Source organism: Melanostigma gelatinosum, assembly GCF_949748355.1.
Source record: "Melanostigma gelatinosum genome assembly, chromosome: 17".
In the NCBI taxonomy this organism is placed as follows: Eukaryota; Metazoa; Chordata; class Actinopteri; order Perciformes; family Zoarcidae; genus Melanostigma; species Melanostigma gelatinosum.
Window position 1 is genome coordinate 22,036,380 of NC_136650.1, and position 15,632 is coordinate 22,052,011.

The window sequence follows — 15,632 nt, forward strand, 5'->3', positions numbered from 1 at the left end:
TTAAGACCGCAGAGTTTGTGAACACAAGAAGTTTTGTAGGTCTTTCAAGCGTTAAACTAAAGGCAGCAGCATGTTTATCTCCTTTCACACCCAACATGTGGGGCCGTGACCCCCAAAGAGATCCCGAGATGACAAACATTCAGTTTTTCTTCCACATAAATATATATTCTTAGAACAATTTAAGATCGCTTTGGTTCCACATCTCACGGCCACTTTAAATCTGCTTCGTGTCACACCAGGAGAAGAAGACGTCATATAAACGCAACACAAATCAAACAAAACCTGTTTCCACGTTTTATATATTTATTCATTCATTTATTCCAGTGTTTGAATCTATGCTGTAATATGACACATTATAAAGAGCAAACGTACAGATTTTGACCTCAATATTTACCTTTTCAAAATAAAAGTGGTCTAATTCGACACACGTCTGTCTGTGGATCAGTCAGCCCAGTTTGAGGACACGTGGTGACTAAAATCTAAAGGGTGTTCTTTGGTTTCTTTGAGACGTTTTTTTGTGCTACGCACGCGCCGCGTTGATGATGTCGACAAACTCCGGCTTGAGAGAGGCTCCGCCCACCAGGAAGCCGTCCACGTCGCCCTGAGACGCCAGCTCTCTGCAGTTCGCGGCAGTTACTGAACCTGGAGAGCAAAAAATAGATAAAAAATAGGTGATTTTGTGGTGAAATTAAACCCGACGTCGATACAGAAAAATAAAGAGAAAAGACACGTTTACTTTGCTAAATCCACTTTTATCTCTAGAAGTTTAAAATCTCTAAATAATGAGCAGCAGCGAGGGCTTCGGTCCTCTAAATGCTAAAGGAAGGTGCTCCAGTGCTTCCTTTCCTATCTCCTCCAGCAGAGGAGACACCGGACCATCCTTAACAAAAGGAAAGAAGATAACGCCGTCCAACAACTTCCCTTTGCTTCGGCAACATTTAAAAAGACGCACGTCAATAACATGGACAGCGTTGAGAGTCGCCGGACTCTCTTAGCGCCGCGGTTGTTGGATTGAAGAGAAGCCAGATATAAAAAGGTATGACGTTGAGCACAGCGGAGTACTACACGTGAGCACACGTGTTCATGTGCTATTTGCTTAAAGGTTACGTATGTAAACGCAGGAAGGATCACTTTTGTTTTTCTTGTTCTTTTCGTGACTCTAAAACCAAACTTAAGACGCATCACATGAGCCCGCTGTTCCATTTCCCAAAGACCTCCAGCGGAGTCGGGTCACGGTGCTGCTACTGACCTCCGTAGATGATCCTCACAGAGTCGGCCACGTCGTCGGAGACGTTGGCTCGGAGCCACGCCCGCAACTTCTCGTGGACCTCCTGAGCCTGGACACACACACACACACACACACACACACACACACACACACACACACACACACACACACACACACACACACACACACACACACACACTGAAGTTTAAGAGATGAGGAGATCAATCATTTGCACCAGCTGGATGTCAGCCTGCAGGCCTGAGCACATTATGATGGTGGAGAGAATACTGGCAGCCAGCCGAGTTTATACCGGAGGAACTGGATCTGCAGGAAGGCTGTTACTGGTGAACATAAAAGGTTTTAATGATAGCAAACAATGAAATAACCAGGTGTTTCATGACCCCAGTCGTCTGCCTTCAGGTCAATGTTGTGTCGGTGTCTACCTGCTCAGGTGAAGCAGTCTTGCCGGTGCCGATGGCCCACACAGGTTCGTATGCCAGCACCACTTTCCCCCAGTCCGTCACGTTCTCTGGAACACATGAACCGATATTTACAAACCAGAAAAGGTCATTTTAAACATGTAACATGAAGCTGTGGCCACGAAGACGCCGACGCTGAGGTCGAACACCCCTCGAAGCAGCTCGTTCACAACGGAGGAGAGACATTTGTAAAAGGAAAAGTGTGAGCTGGAAAACAAATCACTGCTGTTTTCTGTGAGATCTCAGGAGAGAGAATCCTGCATCAACAGAGGAACAAAGACGACTCAAGATCCAGCAGAGACCACCGACGCATTGAGAATCAGCGCGCAGCCAGGAGGAGGCTGACGTCGATGAAGCCTGTGCACTGGCGGTTGTTTCTACCGGCAGAGACACGAGGACTGAAGAACGGGACACAACATGAGCAGAATAGTTGAACGTGAAATGACATCACCGTTTATGATGTTCTTAGTTGAGGTATTCATTAAATATTGAGTAATAAAAAGGCATCACATGCAAAGATATGAAACGAAATCATTTGCGCTTGTCACTTTTGAATAAAGGGTTAAATATTTAAAATAAAGAAGAAATGAAATCAGTGATTTCTTTTTTTTAAATCAGCAGCAAAACAGAAAAAAACAGAAGATCCACAAGACCAAACTTATTATTATACAAAATAATAAGAAAAATAATAAAAATAATAAAAAAGTGTTTTATTTTACCTGCAATGACCTGCGTCTGCGCGTAGACGACTTCTTCGGTGGTGCCGGCCTCCCGCTCCTCCAGCTTCTCCCCGATGCAGGCGATCACAGCCAGACCGCTCTCCAGCGCGTGAGCCACCTGAGAGACAACCGGACTCAAGTCTTCACCCGCAGCAGCAACTTCTTCTGAATCCCTTCTTAAAACGCATTGCTACACACTGGCTTTCATGTGATGTCGTCTTTATACCGATCTATTTCATTATTGTTACTTTATTTGTTACTTTCAGTCTGTTCATGTCGTATCTTTTGTACCGTTTTATCAGGGTTTGACTTCACTGTTGAGCTTTCTGTTATGTTGCTTTATCTTTGTCTGTCAAAGCACTTCTTAAACTCTGTTTTTAAAAAGGTGCTGTATAATAAAGTGGAACACCCATTCCAGTAATATTATCAGGTATCTACATCTGCACAACACATCTGTGTTTCTACATGATTTGACTCTTTTACTGTTCATTTGCCAAAAAGATACGTCCAGGAACATTTTCAGATGAGTGTTTTGAGACTGAAAAAAACATCCAAATAAAAAACAAAAAACCTCTGGAGCAGGAGCAAGCGTCTCACCTTCTGACCAATCAGCTCGTTGCCTTCCCCGAAAACGTGGCGGCGCTCAGAGTGTCCCAGTATCACCCAGTCGGCCCCGCAGTCCTTTATCATGGCCGGGCTGCAGAGACAGGACAGCGTTGTAGGCAAGACCCCCGAAACCGAGAAATGTGGAACGTGCAAAACAATCTCTCCTCAAACTGATCTGAAAGATCCACATTCCCAGAACCAGAGGATCTGAAGGGCCTTACTGGTTCATAGACTAACGTTAGTCTGGTGCCATGTAGGGCCTTATAAACTTAAAAGATAACGTTAAAATCAATGTAAAACTAACCAGAAAAGATTTTAAAACATAAGCGTGTGTGTGCTCTGTGAGGATTTCCTTCAAAGCCCGGACATCAAATTATGTCTCGATAACCTGAAACACGCATCAGCCTGCAGTCTAATAAATAATAATATAACGAGGAATGACTCGTGAGAGCCTCCATTCAGTGGGTGAGGTACCTGATCTCCCCCGTAAACGCTCCCTTGGCCACCTTGTAACAGTTCTGGGCTGCGACACCGATCCTGAGATCCAGACTGGAGCGAACGAAGTCCAGGTAGATGGAGGGAGCACCGCACACCACCTCTGTAAAACAGATGCAAAACAGTTTCTTTTTATTGTTTGCACGGCCTTCATCACCTTCATCACCATCACTCTCCAACGGCCCTCATGCACGACTGTAAATCCTCCTCCATGGTGCTTTGTGCTATGACTGGATTTTTATTTTTCTAAAATTTTGCATTCGTGTTCATGTTATCCATCCTAAATGTTCAGTGCAACTATTCACAGCGACTGTGTGGCTGAGAGGCAAATGAATAGAAATATGAAAAAACAAAAGAACATGCATTTTGGTTCTGAGCTGAAAAGGTTCATTCAGTTTCATTCAATTGGATTTGTTGTCAGGTAGCTGCAGCGTTGCTGTGAAAGCGAGACCAACTCATTGTAAAGCAGCAGAACAGCATCTCTAAGTGTGTTGCTGTCACTTTGGTTTTCAAGTCTGAATAGAATAATTAGCCGAAGCCCCGATGAGACTCATTAAACACGTTCACATGGAATAATGTATTTGAAACAAAACAAAAACACACCTGCAGTCTGAAAAATACTTGTGCAAAAGTCCTGCAATCAACAGCCCACTTAAATAACAGTACATCACTTTATTATGAGCGAATTGAAGTCGTACTACGGGTCACAAGATACATCTGAGGGGCCATGAGATGACTAATAGGGAAACATTAAGGGGATAATATTCAGAGAAAATGACTTGGATATCCAACATTAAGTCATAACTGTGTGTTTTTAAACAAACATTAATAAATACTGATAGGAACAACATAGTTCAAGTTGCTGCAGTATTTTTGTGACTTTAATCTGTGACTATAATCTCTGACTCAGCCTTCTTCTTCTTCCTTTTCTTTTCTTTTTTAAAAACCTACAATATCCAGACATATGAATCCGTTCATTTGCCTGTAATCTTTGTTTACTTTTTTATATTAGAGAGTTTAAAGCCTTCTGGGCCTCAATCAGTTACATCAATGAAAGTATCTGAGAAGTTAAGAGAGGAAAGTCATCTTGTGACCTTTAGTGTCTTTCTGTTCGGTCGGGCAGGAGAACAGGGATTATAAAATACCACTAATTACAGCTGCCAATGAAGTTATAGTAGTAGAGTAAAAAGTACAATATTCACCCCTGAAATATAGTACAAGTACCTAAATCACACCAAGTATTTGAGTAAATGTACTTAGTTACTCTCCAGTGAGGATAAAGCAGACGCGTCAGAGGCCTTCATGCGACTCATCCTGATCACATGACTCCCAATGTCAGCGTGTCATCAGGGCAGCACCTCCTCCTCTCTGTCTGACTTCATATACATTACTTTTTTATTTTTATTTGTTGATCTCTGCATCATAAAACCTGCAGAAGAGTTCATCCGCAGACTGCGTTTTAAATGTGCGTCAAGTTACCGGTGTGGTCGTCCAGGCTCGCGGTGTTCAGGGTGGAGATCAGCTGCTCCAGACTCTCCCTGTTGCCGTTCATCTTCCAGTTTCCTCCCACGAAGAAGCTCCGGAGCGCCATGGCCGGCTGAAGGTGTCAGGTACCCGGGTGGAGGAGAGGCGGTGGAGGTCCGGGGGATCACTTCAGCTGCGGGATGAGGACTCCGGCTGGTGTGTACGTCAGGTGCTGTCGGAAATATGAGAACCCAACACGGGCAGAATAAAACGACGTCCTTCTTCTTGTTCGGTGTTTATAAAGAGAGTCAAACTGCTTCATGGCGCATTACTGTCACCTGTTGTTACAATGAAGTATGACATCCCGAGAGAGAGAGAGAGAGAGAGAGAGAGAGAGAGAGAGAGAGAGAGAGAGAGAGAGAGAGAGAGAGAGAGAGAGAGAGAGATAGAGAGATAGAGAGAGATAGAGAGATAGAGAGATAGAGAGAGATAGAGAGATAGAGAGAGATAGAGAGATAGAGAGATAGAGAGAGATAGAGAGATAGAGAGAGATAGAGAGAGATAGAGAGATAGAGAGAGATAGAGAGAGATAGAGAGATAGAGAGAGATAGAGAGAGATAGTGCGAGAGAGAGAGATAGAGAGAGATAGAGAGAGATAGAGAGATAGAGAGAGATAGAGAGATAGAGAGAGATAGAGAGAGATAGAGAGAGATAGAGAGATAGAGAGAGATAGAGAGAGATACAGAGAGATAGAGCGAGAGAGAGAGATAGAGAGAGATAGATTAGTAGTTAATCCCCCATCTTCTTTCACTGAGTATGAATCGGAGGAATTATTGCAATATGCACAACTTGTCTGAATGTACATACTGGCACCTCACAGACTTGAGCATTTTTGTTAATCATTTCCATAAATACAAATACATTTAATGTAGTTCATGTACAAACCTTTAAAATCTTGAAATAATACTTCTACATGATGGTTACTGGAGACTTCATGGGTGATTGTAGCTGAATGATTTGAGCACCATGTTTCTGCCTTTTGTCCGCCTGCATTTTCTCTTCATGCTTCTTAAACAGACATTTTCTTTCCGGGTTCCTGAAACGAGAAACAGGTCTGTTGTTTGATATATTGAAGGGACACTATTACTCCCCCTGTCTCTCTCTCTGTGTCAGGCTGTAATCTGGGATAATGGACTGTGACAGAAGAGGGCTGGCTAACGTCCTGATAACTCGCTGTGCTAACGAGCTCAGGAGGGAAGGAGCAATAAAAACCGTGCACACAACAAACCCCACATTTGGCTTCTTCATTCAGGGACTCTCAGTCCACTTTGACAGGACAGGAAGTGGACGAGATGAAGACAATATGTGGGGCTTCAAGTCCAGAGAAGAAGAGACAAAATCTTAACCCGTCAATCAGACAGTCAAAGCAGTTTTACATTCTTTTTCAAAACTCTTTCCATACTTTTTTGAATCAAAACTGAAACTTTTCGCACCAAGAGGAGGGAAAACCTCTCATAAATCCACCAGGAAGAGTTTAACCATCTACTAAAGCTGCTCTGTCCTCTATTTGCTTTGCTATCTTTAGGTGTATGTGGCCTGCAGACTCCCATCTACATTCAACAGATGGACTGCTCGTGTTGTTAGTGCCACCTGTTGGGCAACAACAACAACAACAACAACAACAACAAGGATGACAAGGACGATGAGCAGCGAGAATCAAAACAGTAAAGATGTGAGTTGTAACACCAAAGAGAAATCTTTCCCATCGCACACAGTACTCTGAAGCATTGTTCATAAAACACAAGCAATGTGAGAGACAACAAGTATCATGATTATTTATTTACAACATCCACAGGACATGTTTCTGCAAATTTTCAAATATCTGATTCACGTTACATTCAAAATCGAGTTTCACACAAAAAAAGTATGAAACTTTATTTAAAATTGAATTACATTCAAAATGATCATTCTTACTCACACTTGTGCACAGTTACCATCATGATACTTGTACACTTAACATACATCTATTATAAACACTAAAAAGTGAATTTAATATGTAAACAAATAAATGATGACATCGATAATTATCTTGAATCTCTGATCAAAACAAAACAAAACAAAAAACGAATCGTTTATGTAGTAAAAGGCAAAGAAACAAAAGTAAAACCACATGAGACACCTTTGGTAACATAAAGCCATAGAAGCACCACAGCCCTCATTCAAGGAGGTTCGTAGTTATGATCTGATTGATGGATCATTTCTGCGTCTTTTTGGGAGATTATTAATGAAAACGGTTATTGGCAGTATAACACATTCTGCTATAGGATGTGAGCTCATGATCTGACTGTATTGTGTTAAACTAAAGTTTAAAAGTGGGACGAACTACAGACGAGCAGAGCGCCGCTGATGTCTCAGTGTGGTGCGGCGGCGCTGGCGGCGGCGGCCATGTCCTTCTCACAGATGAAGGGCCAGTACATGGTGCAGGGGGCGTCGTACCAGCTCCGGATCGCCACTCGCGACGTCACGCGTGTTTTCACAATGTAGCCACAGTCCTCGTTGATGTGGTTGTTGGGCTCGCCGACCTCCCAAAAACTGCAGTTAGTAGAGGGGGAAAAAATCAGCGTGGTCAAGAGTCAAAGGCAGAATGAGTAGAATTGTAAACACAATACTCAAAAGCGGGTAAAAGCCAACGCCAGAGTCAGTCTAATCTTGAACTTTGCCCGCTTGTCATTTTGTCTAATTTTATTTGTGTTTTTTCTGCGTTGTGTGCGTCCTCTTGGATGGGCATTTACAATCTGTCGCCTTGTCGCAACGTTTTCATTGAGGCCCAGAAACGTCTGGAACATAGCCATATATATATATATATATATATATATATATATATATATATATATATATAGCCATATAAGAAAAGAAGGCAGAGTCTCTGCAGATACAGCCACCGCCACACACATCGAGTGGGTCACGAGTTAATAATTAGGTCTCAACGAGTCTCAACGTGTAAATATCTGGATGTTCTCCTCGAAGATAATCTGTCTTTTAAACATCACATCGTATAATCTATCGAGTGTCTTACAAATGAGAAGTCTGGTAAGTTCGTGTAAATTATAGAATAATTACTTTTATGTGAGTCGATACACTCATGAATCAATTAATCCTACTAATTTATTTCTAGAGAAGCTTACAGGATACAAACATAACAGTAGCAGCCCGTGTAAAAAGTGGTTCAAGGTTGAAGAATGAAGGTTAAATATGACAGTAAATATGAAATCACCCAGCAGCAAGCTGAGCCCAAACAACATGAGGAAAACAGAACATCTCAGCAGGAAAAGAGGAAGGAAAGGAATGCAGGGGGCAAAAGAGGAATGACAAAAGGTTTGACATTTTCAAAATGAGGAAGAGAAATCAGATGGTTATTAGAACATCTGCAGAGTTGGCAGAAGACGGGAACGAAAATTCACTGAGAACAAAATATTAAAATAAGCAGGAAGCCACACTGGAAGATGACTTTGCGTTTTTAAAGCAAAATGTATTTTTCCACAGTTTCTTCAGACTCATTTGTTTTTCATCAGAGATCAGAGGTCAGGGGTCACCTGCCGTGAAGCTCCCCGCAGCAGTTACATAAGGCTGCTCAGAGCTGCTGTTTCAGCAGGCAGACATGGTCTGGGCCTCCCTCCAGCTGTTACCTCACATCTGTAACATCTAGAACCTTTAACGCATTGTAACATCTGGAACCTTTAACTCATTGTAACATCTAGAACCTTTAACGCATTGTAACATCTAGAACCTTTAACTCATTGTAACATCTAGAACCTTTAACGCATTGTAACATCTAGAACCTTTAACGCATTGTAACATCTAGAACCTTTAACTCATTGTAACATCTAGAACCTTTAACGCATTGTAACATCTAGAACCTTTAACGCATTGTAACATCTAGAACCTTTAACTCATTGTAACATCTAGAACCTTTAACGCATTGTAACATCTAGAATCTTTAACGCATTGTAACATCTAGAACCTTTAACTCATTGTAACATCTAGAACCTTTAACGCATTGTAACATCTAGAACCTTTAACGCATTGTAACATCTAGAACCTTTAACTCATTGTAACATCTAGAACCTTTAACTCATTGTAACATCTAGAACCTTTAACGCATTGTAACATCTAGAACCTTTAACGCATTGTAACATCTAGAACCTTTAACGCATTGTAACATCTAGAACCTTTAACGCATTGTAACATCTAGAACCTTTAACGCATTGTAACATCTAGAACCTTTAACGCATTGTAACATCTAGAACCTTTAACTCATTGTAACATCTAGAACCTTTAACGCATTGTAACATCTAGAACCTTTAACTCATTGTAACATCTAGAACCTTTAACTCATTGTAACATCTAGAACCTTTAACTCATTGTAACATCTAGAACCTTTAACGCATTGTAACATCTAGAACCTTTAACGCATTGTAACATCTAGAACCTTTAACGCATTGTAACATCTAGAACCTTTAACGCATTGTAACATCTAGAACCTTTAACGCATTGTAACATCTAGAACCTTTAACTCATTGTAACATCTAGAACCTTTAACTCATTGTAACATCTAGAACATTTAAGTCATTGTAACATCTAGAACCTTTAACTCATTGTAACATCTAGAACCTTTAACTCATTGTAACATCTAGAACCTTTAACGCATTGTAACATCTAGAACCTTTAACGCATTGTAACATCTAGAACCTTTAACGCATTGTAACATCTAGAACCTTTAAGTCATTGTAACATCTAGAACCTTTAACTCATTGTAACATCTAGAACATTTAACGCATTGTAACATCTAGAACCTTTAACGCATTGTAACATCTAGAACCTTTAACGCATTGTAACATCTAGAACCTTTAACGCATTGTAACATCTAGAACCTTTAACGCATTGTAACATCTAGAACCTTTAACGCATTGTAACATCTAGAACCTTTAACGCATTGTAACATCTAGAACCTTTAACGCATTGTAACATCTAGAACCTTTAACGCATTGTAACATCTAGAACCTTTAACGCATTGTAACATCTAGAACCTTTAACGCATTGTAACATCTAGAACCTTTAACTCATTGTTTATGTACTTAACATCCATGCTTCACATTACTACGGTTCATGTAAATACAATTGTAAAAAGGGCCCACGGTGATGTCCAACCAGCAGTCCAAAACCACAAAATATTCAATTTATAATAATGACTATAACAGGAAAAAGCCGGCCAGCCGTCATTAAGAGAGTTGGAAATGTAATGTAGTTTAAATGTGGTGATATGGTGCACATTTCATCTCTCCTGGAGGATATTCATCGCGTTGTCCCCGAAAAGTGCCAGAAATAGGTAGCTAGAGAGATTGTCTCTCTCGTTTACTGAAACCTTTGACATCTGCATCCCTCGATGCTGCTGGCTAAGAATAAGGATCACAAAGGTTTCAAACCGTTAATAGCTTTAAAGAAGTTGACTTTTCCATTGCCTGCGTCCAGACCTTTGAATCGGCCCTGACAATTCTGTCTGTGGAGTCCTGTTGTGTAATATTACTATGAATGGTCGGGAGAAGAGTGTAAAGTGTTTTCAAATCAATGTCAAATGAAACAGAGTCTGGATGAAGTGTTTGGTGCCTGCACAGTTAAAGATTTACATTCTTTAACCCTAAAGCATAAGACTATGACATATTTCCCCATAACAGTCCAGAAACTTCACTTCCTTTTTTGATTTTTTTCCATTCAAAAATGTTCTGCACCTCGGGGATGACTTTCCAGTGAAACAGGAAGTATTGCGTTGAAGTTTGCACTGAACAGCGTTTATTTGCCTCGTCTGCTTCCCCCTTTTCCCTCCGCTGGCTACATCTTCCCTCTCGCCAGCTGACTCTCTCCATGTGGCCTCGTTCAGCGTGAACCAGTCCAACAACCGTCACAGTGCGGCTTGCAGGCCCAAATCTGTGCCAAAGTCTGCGGGTCAGTGTTCAACAGAGGTCCAATGGTCAGTCAATGTGTGTGTGTGTGTGTGGCTGTTTGTTCAGGTATGTGTGAGTCACAGACAGTCTGCAGCCACAGGAGTGAACTCAAAGTTTGGGCAGAAATGAACTGTTCATAACTCCACTCGTCCACCAACAGAGACTCAGTCCTCCGTGTCTTTCAAGGCCACTTACATCTACCTTTGATGTTCCTCATGAATAATAAATAAATACAAGAATGCGTGAGAAACCTTTGTTTGTTGTTCACTTTTGTATGTATTGCAGGCTTCGGTAGCTACACTAGTCATTGGCAAGAGACAAATCTTTATTTTTTGACAATCAGTCAAGTTGTGCCATGAATATCACATATGATGTTTCTCAATTTAGAAGATAATTTTGCATGTATGGAAATCTGCATTTTTTTGTAAAACTCTGAAAATACATAATTAGAAATATTACAAACCCAAAAGTCGCGGAAGTGACATCTCTTTTTAAAAACGACGATGTGTTACCTGCTTTATGGTCTGTGTGACTCTAAATGGAGCATAATGTACTAAATGAACATCATGCTGTGTTGAAGAAGACTTGAAACTAGAGATTGAGACATAAACTCATGTTTACAATGTTTACTGAGGTAATAAATCAAGAGAGAAGTAGAGTCATTTTCTCATAGACGTCTATACAACCAGAGGAGTCGCCCCCTGGTGGACACCAGAGAGAATGCAGGTTTAAGACACATTTCCGCCTTGTTAGGAGGCGAGATGAGTTGTAAAAGAAGTGACCCTACCCTCCAACCAGCGGGGTGTCATCCACCCATTTCCACTCCTCCTCTGTGTGCCCGTCAGTGATCCCGAACCAGTAGGCGTTCCAGTGGCCTCTGGGAAGACGATCCCACAGAAACGTCTGAGAGGAAACACGCAGACGAAGGAAATGTTGAAGTGCATCCAAGGAACACATTCGTCACTGGTTGCTTTTGTACAGACAGCTCAATTGACCGTCACGTTGCGACCGTGCAGCTCGTGTCGCACACTGTACCTGCTCCTCCGCCGTGTGGATGATGGCCAGGTAAGCTCCTTGGCTCTGGCAGTACGACTTGCTCTCGGGCCAATCCCTCGTGGTTCTGGAGATGAAGTAACAGCTGTTGTTGAAGAGATGCCAGTCCGCGGGGCAGACGATCGGGGCCTTCGTCGTGGGTTTGATCACCTCAGGAGCTGATCAAAGAGAGCGATTAAGCATCCGGGAAGCAGATCAGTGCGTTCCTCAAAATGCACAGTTCACCCTCAGTAACAGTCTAGAAGTTTATATGTGACCAAAACAAACCCATATACAAATATGGAGCCGTCTACCTTTAGTGGCTATCATTGTGTCCAGTTGGGCCAGAAGCTCGTTCTTCTCTTTCTGCAGCTGTTTTCTCTCCTCTTGCAGCTGTTTTTTCTCCTCCTGCAGTTTGCTGATGGAGGCAGTCAAAGCCGACGCGTTCGAGTCCTGCGTCTGCTTCTGCATCTCTGAGGTCACCTCTCCCTCTCTCTGAGGTTTGTTCTTATCTGTGGAACATATATGGGAAACATTATCAATTAACTTGAAGATCATTTAAGAGGAACATCTTGGAAAAAACAAAAGTATCTAAGTTCCGGATCACACACGACAAGACTTGAAGTGCAACATGTGCTGCTTTAAGCTAAAGGTTGACCTGAAGGATGCCGGGTGAGTGTTGTTATTTGTAATTTAGTCATTTTTTATTTACTAATTTAAAAAATACAGCATCGGTAGTCTGCAAAAGGCGTCTGATGACACCCTCGTCCACATGCTTGTGCTGGTTGAACACGTGTTGGGAATGTCGGTACACCGCTAGTGGTCCAAAAACTCCACAGGGTTCCTTCAATGTATTTTTTTTTTTAACTTTAATACCAAAAGCAATAAACAAAATGAAAGAAATAAGTATCTGACAGTTCGTATACTCACAGTGTGCGGTGACGGCTATGACGGAGATCAGCAGGACGGCACACAGCGTAGCCAGGCAGATGGTGGCGAGGCGGTACGGCCCGGGGCCGCTCGGCCCGGGGATCAGTCTGATTGGGGCGACTGGGTGAGCTGGAAGACGGTACGATTGTTCATCAATCTAATAAATCAAGTATTCTGGATATTGTACCCTGAGCTAAATATCAAGCTCGTTTAATGTGAATGTTTTTTGTCCCGGTGGCAGCAATTTACTGCTGGAACTTGTCTTGCTTTCTCACGCCTGCCATAAGGCTGGATTGTATGTTTTCACTTCTAAGTGTAAGCTTATGAACACACCTGCCCGAAACGAACCCCTCACTGCGCGTGACTGTGCTGCTGTACTGTTGCATTAAAAGAACTGAAACATTTGTGATGCATGAAATCAACTAAACTGAAATCAGCACTTTTAGTAGAGACGTTCTGGGACCATTTTTCTTTCCCGATACTGATTTTGATGCCAGAACTTGCGTATCGGCCAATACCGAGTACTGCTCCGATACCAGCGTGCTGAAAACAAAAGGAGTTACAAAGGTGATGTTAAAATTCACATTTGCCTGAAACTCATTTATGACTGAATAGAGCTTGAACGCATCACAATATAACTCAATGCAGCCTCTGTTAACGTTAGCCGTTAGCTCTGTTACTTAGCCAAGCAGGCCTGTGCAAGATTAGCACATCATGATGAAGTTACAATCTATCTTTGCCCAATACTCATTTCTACTGAACAGAGCCTGAACGCATCATAATGTAACTGAATGGAACCCTAACTAGCTGTCCTGTCAATTTAAACACAGATTTGTTGTTCACAAAGTAGCATTGTCACGGATCGGCGTAGAGAACAACGATCTGCAGTGAGACGTTTGTACACTATGATGGTATGGTACCGGCTCTTACTCGTCGTGGCCCCTCCAGCTCTTTACAATGTCTTCATTTACAGGAGAATAACTCACAGGAATCTACTCTGCTCTGTTCAGACTTGTGAAAAAGCTGTCAAGTCAGTTTCTGGGAGATGTGGCTGCACGCCAGTGACGGATTTGATTTGTTTGGACACGATGCAACCGTCACCAGGCGGGAAGATTTATTCCCACACAGATTTAAGGATTTATTATTGATGCTGTTGTTCGGCTGTCAGTGTCTGACATATATATGAACTGACTTCCATGATATTTAGTGAATACGGTTTTCCAGAAGCAGTCTGACTCGATTTTGTCCATGAATCACAATCCACGTTTTTTCGTTACATTTAGTCAATAAATTAAATGATGGCGAGCTGATTCCAAATCCCGAGGAGAAGAGTTTGTGTGGAAAAAAAAGTGAATGCAAAAGTCACTGGCTTCAACACTTCGATCTTTCACCCATTAATTAAATATCCTTAAAGGTTTTTTACTCTATTTTAGCTTTTATTATTACTAATTTAACATCTGCATGCTGACATTTTCATTTGTTCATTTTTACACTATTGCCGCACTTTGTGTGGATTTGATGTTGTAATGTGTGTAATGTTTGCTCTTTGTAATGCACTTTGCACTTTTGTTTTGTTTTGAAAAGTGCACGATGAGTCAAGTTCAAAGCAGAAACAGTTTCTGACATTTAATAGACCAAACAATGAATCTATGAACAGAGCATTAATTACATCAATTACATTAATTAATTATTAATTGCAAACTAAATATTTATTTCATTCTACTGCTGGATGACACAAACAAAGTGACATTAAGGTGAAATAACGTAGCTTGCGTGTGTTTTGATTTGTGTCGTGAATCCTGTATTTTACACATTCTGTCTTCAATAAAGCAGCGCGTGAACTGAAAACAGTCACAAGAGACTCAAATCAAAGTAACTCAAATATGAAGCAGCAGAAGTGATTTTAATCCTCCGGTGAAGACGCAGCAGTTCCATGAAATACTTTGAGGACTTACCGCTGAGCCCCACATCTGGCCTGCGGTTCAGATCGTCATATGCGCCCTCGTCGTCTATCAGTTTGGAGTACATCCCCTCACAGGCCAGGGAGCTCCCGGTGGACGACATTGCAGCGGTGGAGGAACAAAAAAAAAAAGTATTGATGTTAAAAGTTTTAAAACAAGTTTCAGTGTGGAGTGAAAGGGAAAACAAAACTCCCAGTCAAGCTGCGAGTGGCCCTCCTCTCCCTGTTTCTACTCTCTGTAAAGCGTCTCTGCTGCTGCATGTGGAGTCAAGCACCCCGAAGAACAGCCCCAGATGTGTTCAGGTCATTAGTGTCAAAATAAAAGCTCAAACGAAGCACTGGTGCTGCATAACTCGGTCGTTGAGTAAATATCCTTTCTAATACTAACTCCACTATTTAAAAAAAGAATGACACCACTATCTATGGTGAAGGCTTCACTGCACTTGTTTTGTGTTCAACATCTGCTACATCTGAGTGTTTTGCACTCAGATGTAGCAGAATAAATGACTTAATATCATGGACCTAATGTCGTCTGCCTACCAACATATTTTACAAACTACTGACAGGAATAAAGTACGGCAAGAAACAACTATGTCAACTTATAACATGACACGTTATGTTCGTAAAGTCTTCTAAATAAAACAAACAAACAGATTAATATCATTAGTTCATTTGCATATTGTGTTGAAGAAAATGACAGAGTGCAGGTCCATTGTGCTC

The 15,632-nt window shown here is 41.6% G+C and overlaps 2 protein-coding genes across 2 annotated transcripts; both read right to left on the minus strand.

Annotated features, from left to right (window-relative positions):
* Positions 1 to 285: 285 nt before the first annotated feature.
* tpi1a (triosephosphate isomerase 1a) lies at positions 286 to 5,999 on the minus strand. Its single transcript, XM_079288570.1, has 8 exons — positions 5,937 to 5,999; positions 5,007 to 5,223; positions 3,507 to 3,630; positions 3,024 to 3,123; positions 2,427 to 2,544; positions 1,672 to 1,757; positions 1,250 to 1,337; positions 286 to 642 (listed from the first exon to the last, which is right to left on the minus strand). The coding sequence occupies exons 2-8, from the start codon at positions 5,116 to 5,118 to the stop codon at positions 521 to 523; spliced, it is 750 nt and encodes a 249-aa protein (XP_079144696.1). The 5' UTR covers positions 5,119 to 5,223; positions 5,937 to 5,999; the 3' UTR covers positions 286 to 520.
* Positions 6,000 to 6,809: 810 nt separating this feature from the next.
* On the minus strand, positions 6,810 to 15,156 carry LOC306790918 (uncharacterized protein). Its single transcript, XM_079287466.1, has 6 exons — positions 14,908 to 15,156; positions 12,953 to 13,081; positions 12,337 to 12,534; positions 12,026 to 12,201; positions 11,778 to 11,893; positions 6,810 to 7,583 (listed from the first exon to the last, which is right to left on the minus strand). The coding sequence occupies exons 1-6, from the start codon at positions 15,014 to 15,016 to the stop codon at positions 7,403 to 7,405; spliced, it is 909 nt and encodes a 302-aa protein (XP_079143592.1). The 5' UTR covers positions 15,017 to 15,156; the 3' UTR covers positions 6,810 to 7,402.
* Between the last annotated feature and the right edge of the window lie 476 nt (positions 15,157 to 15,632).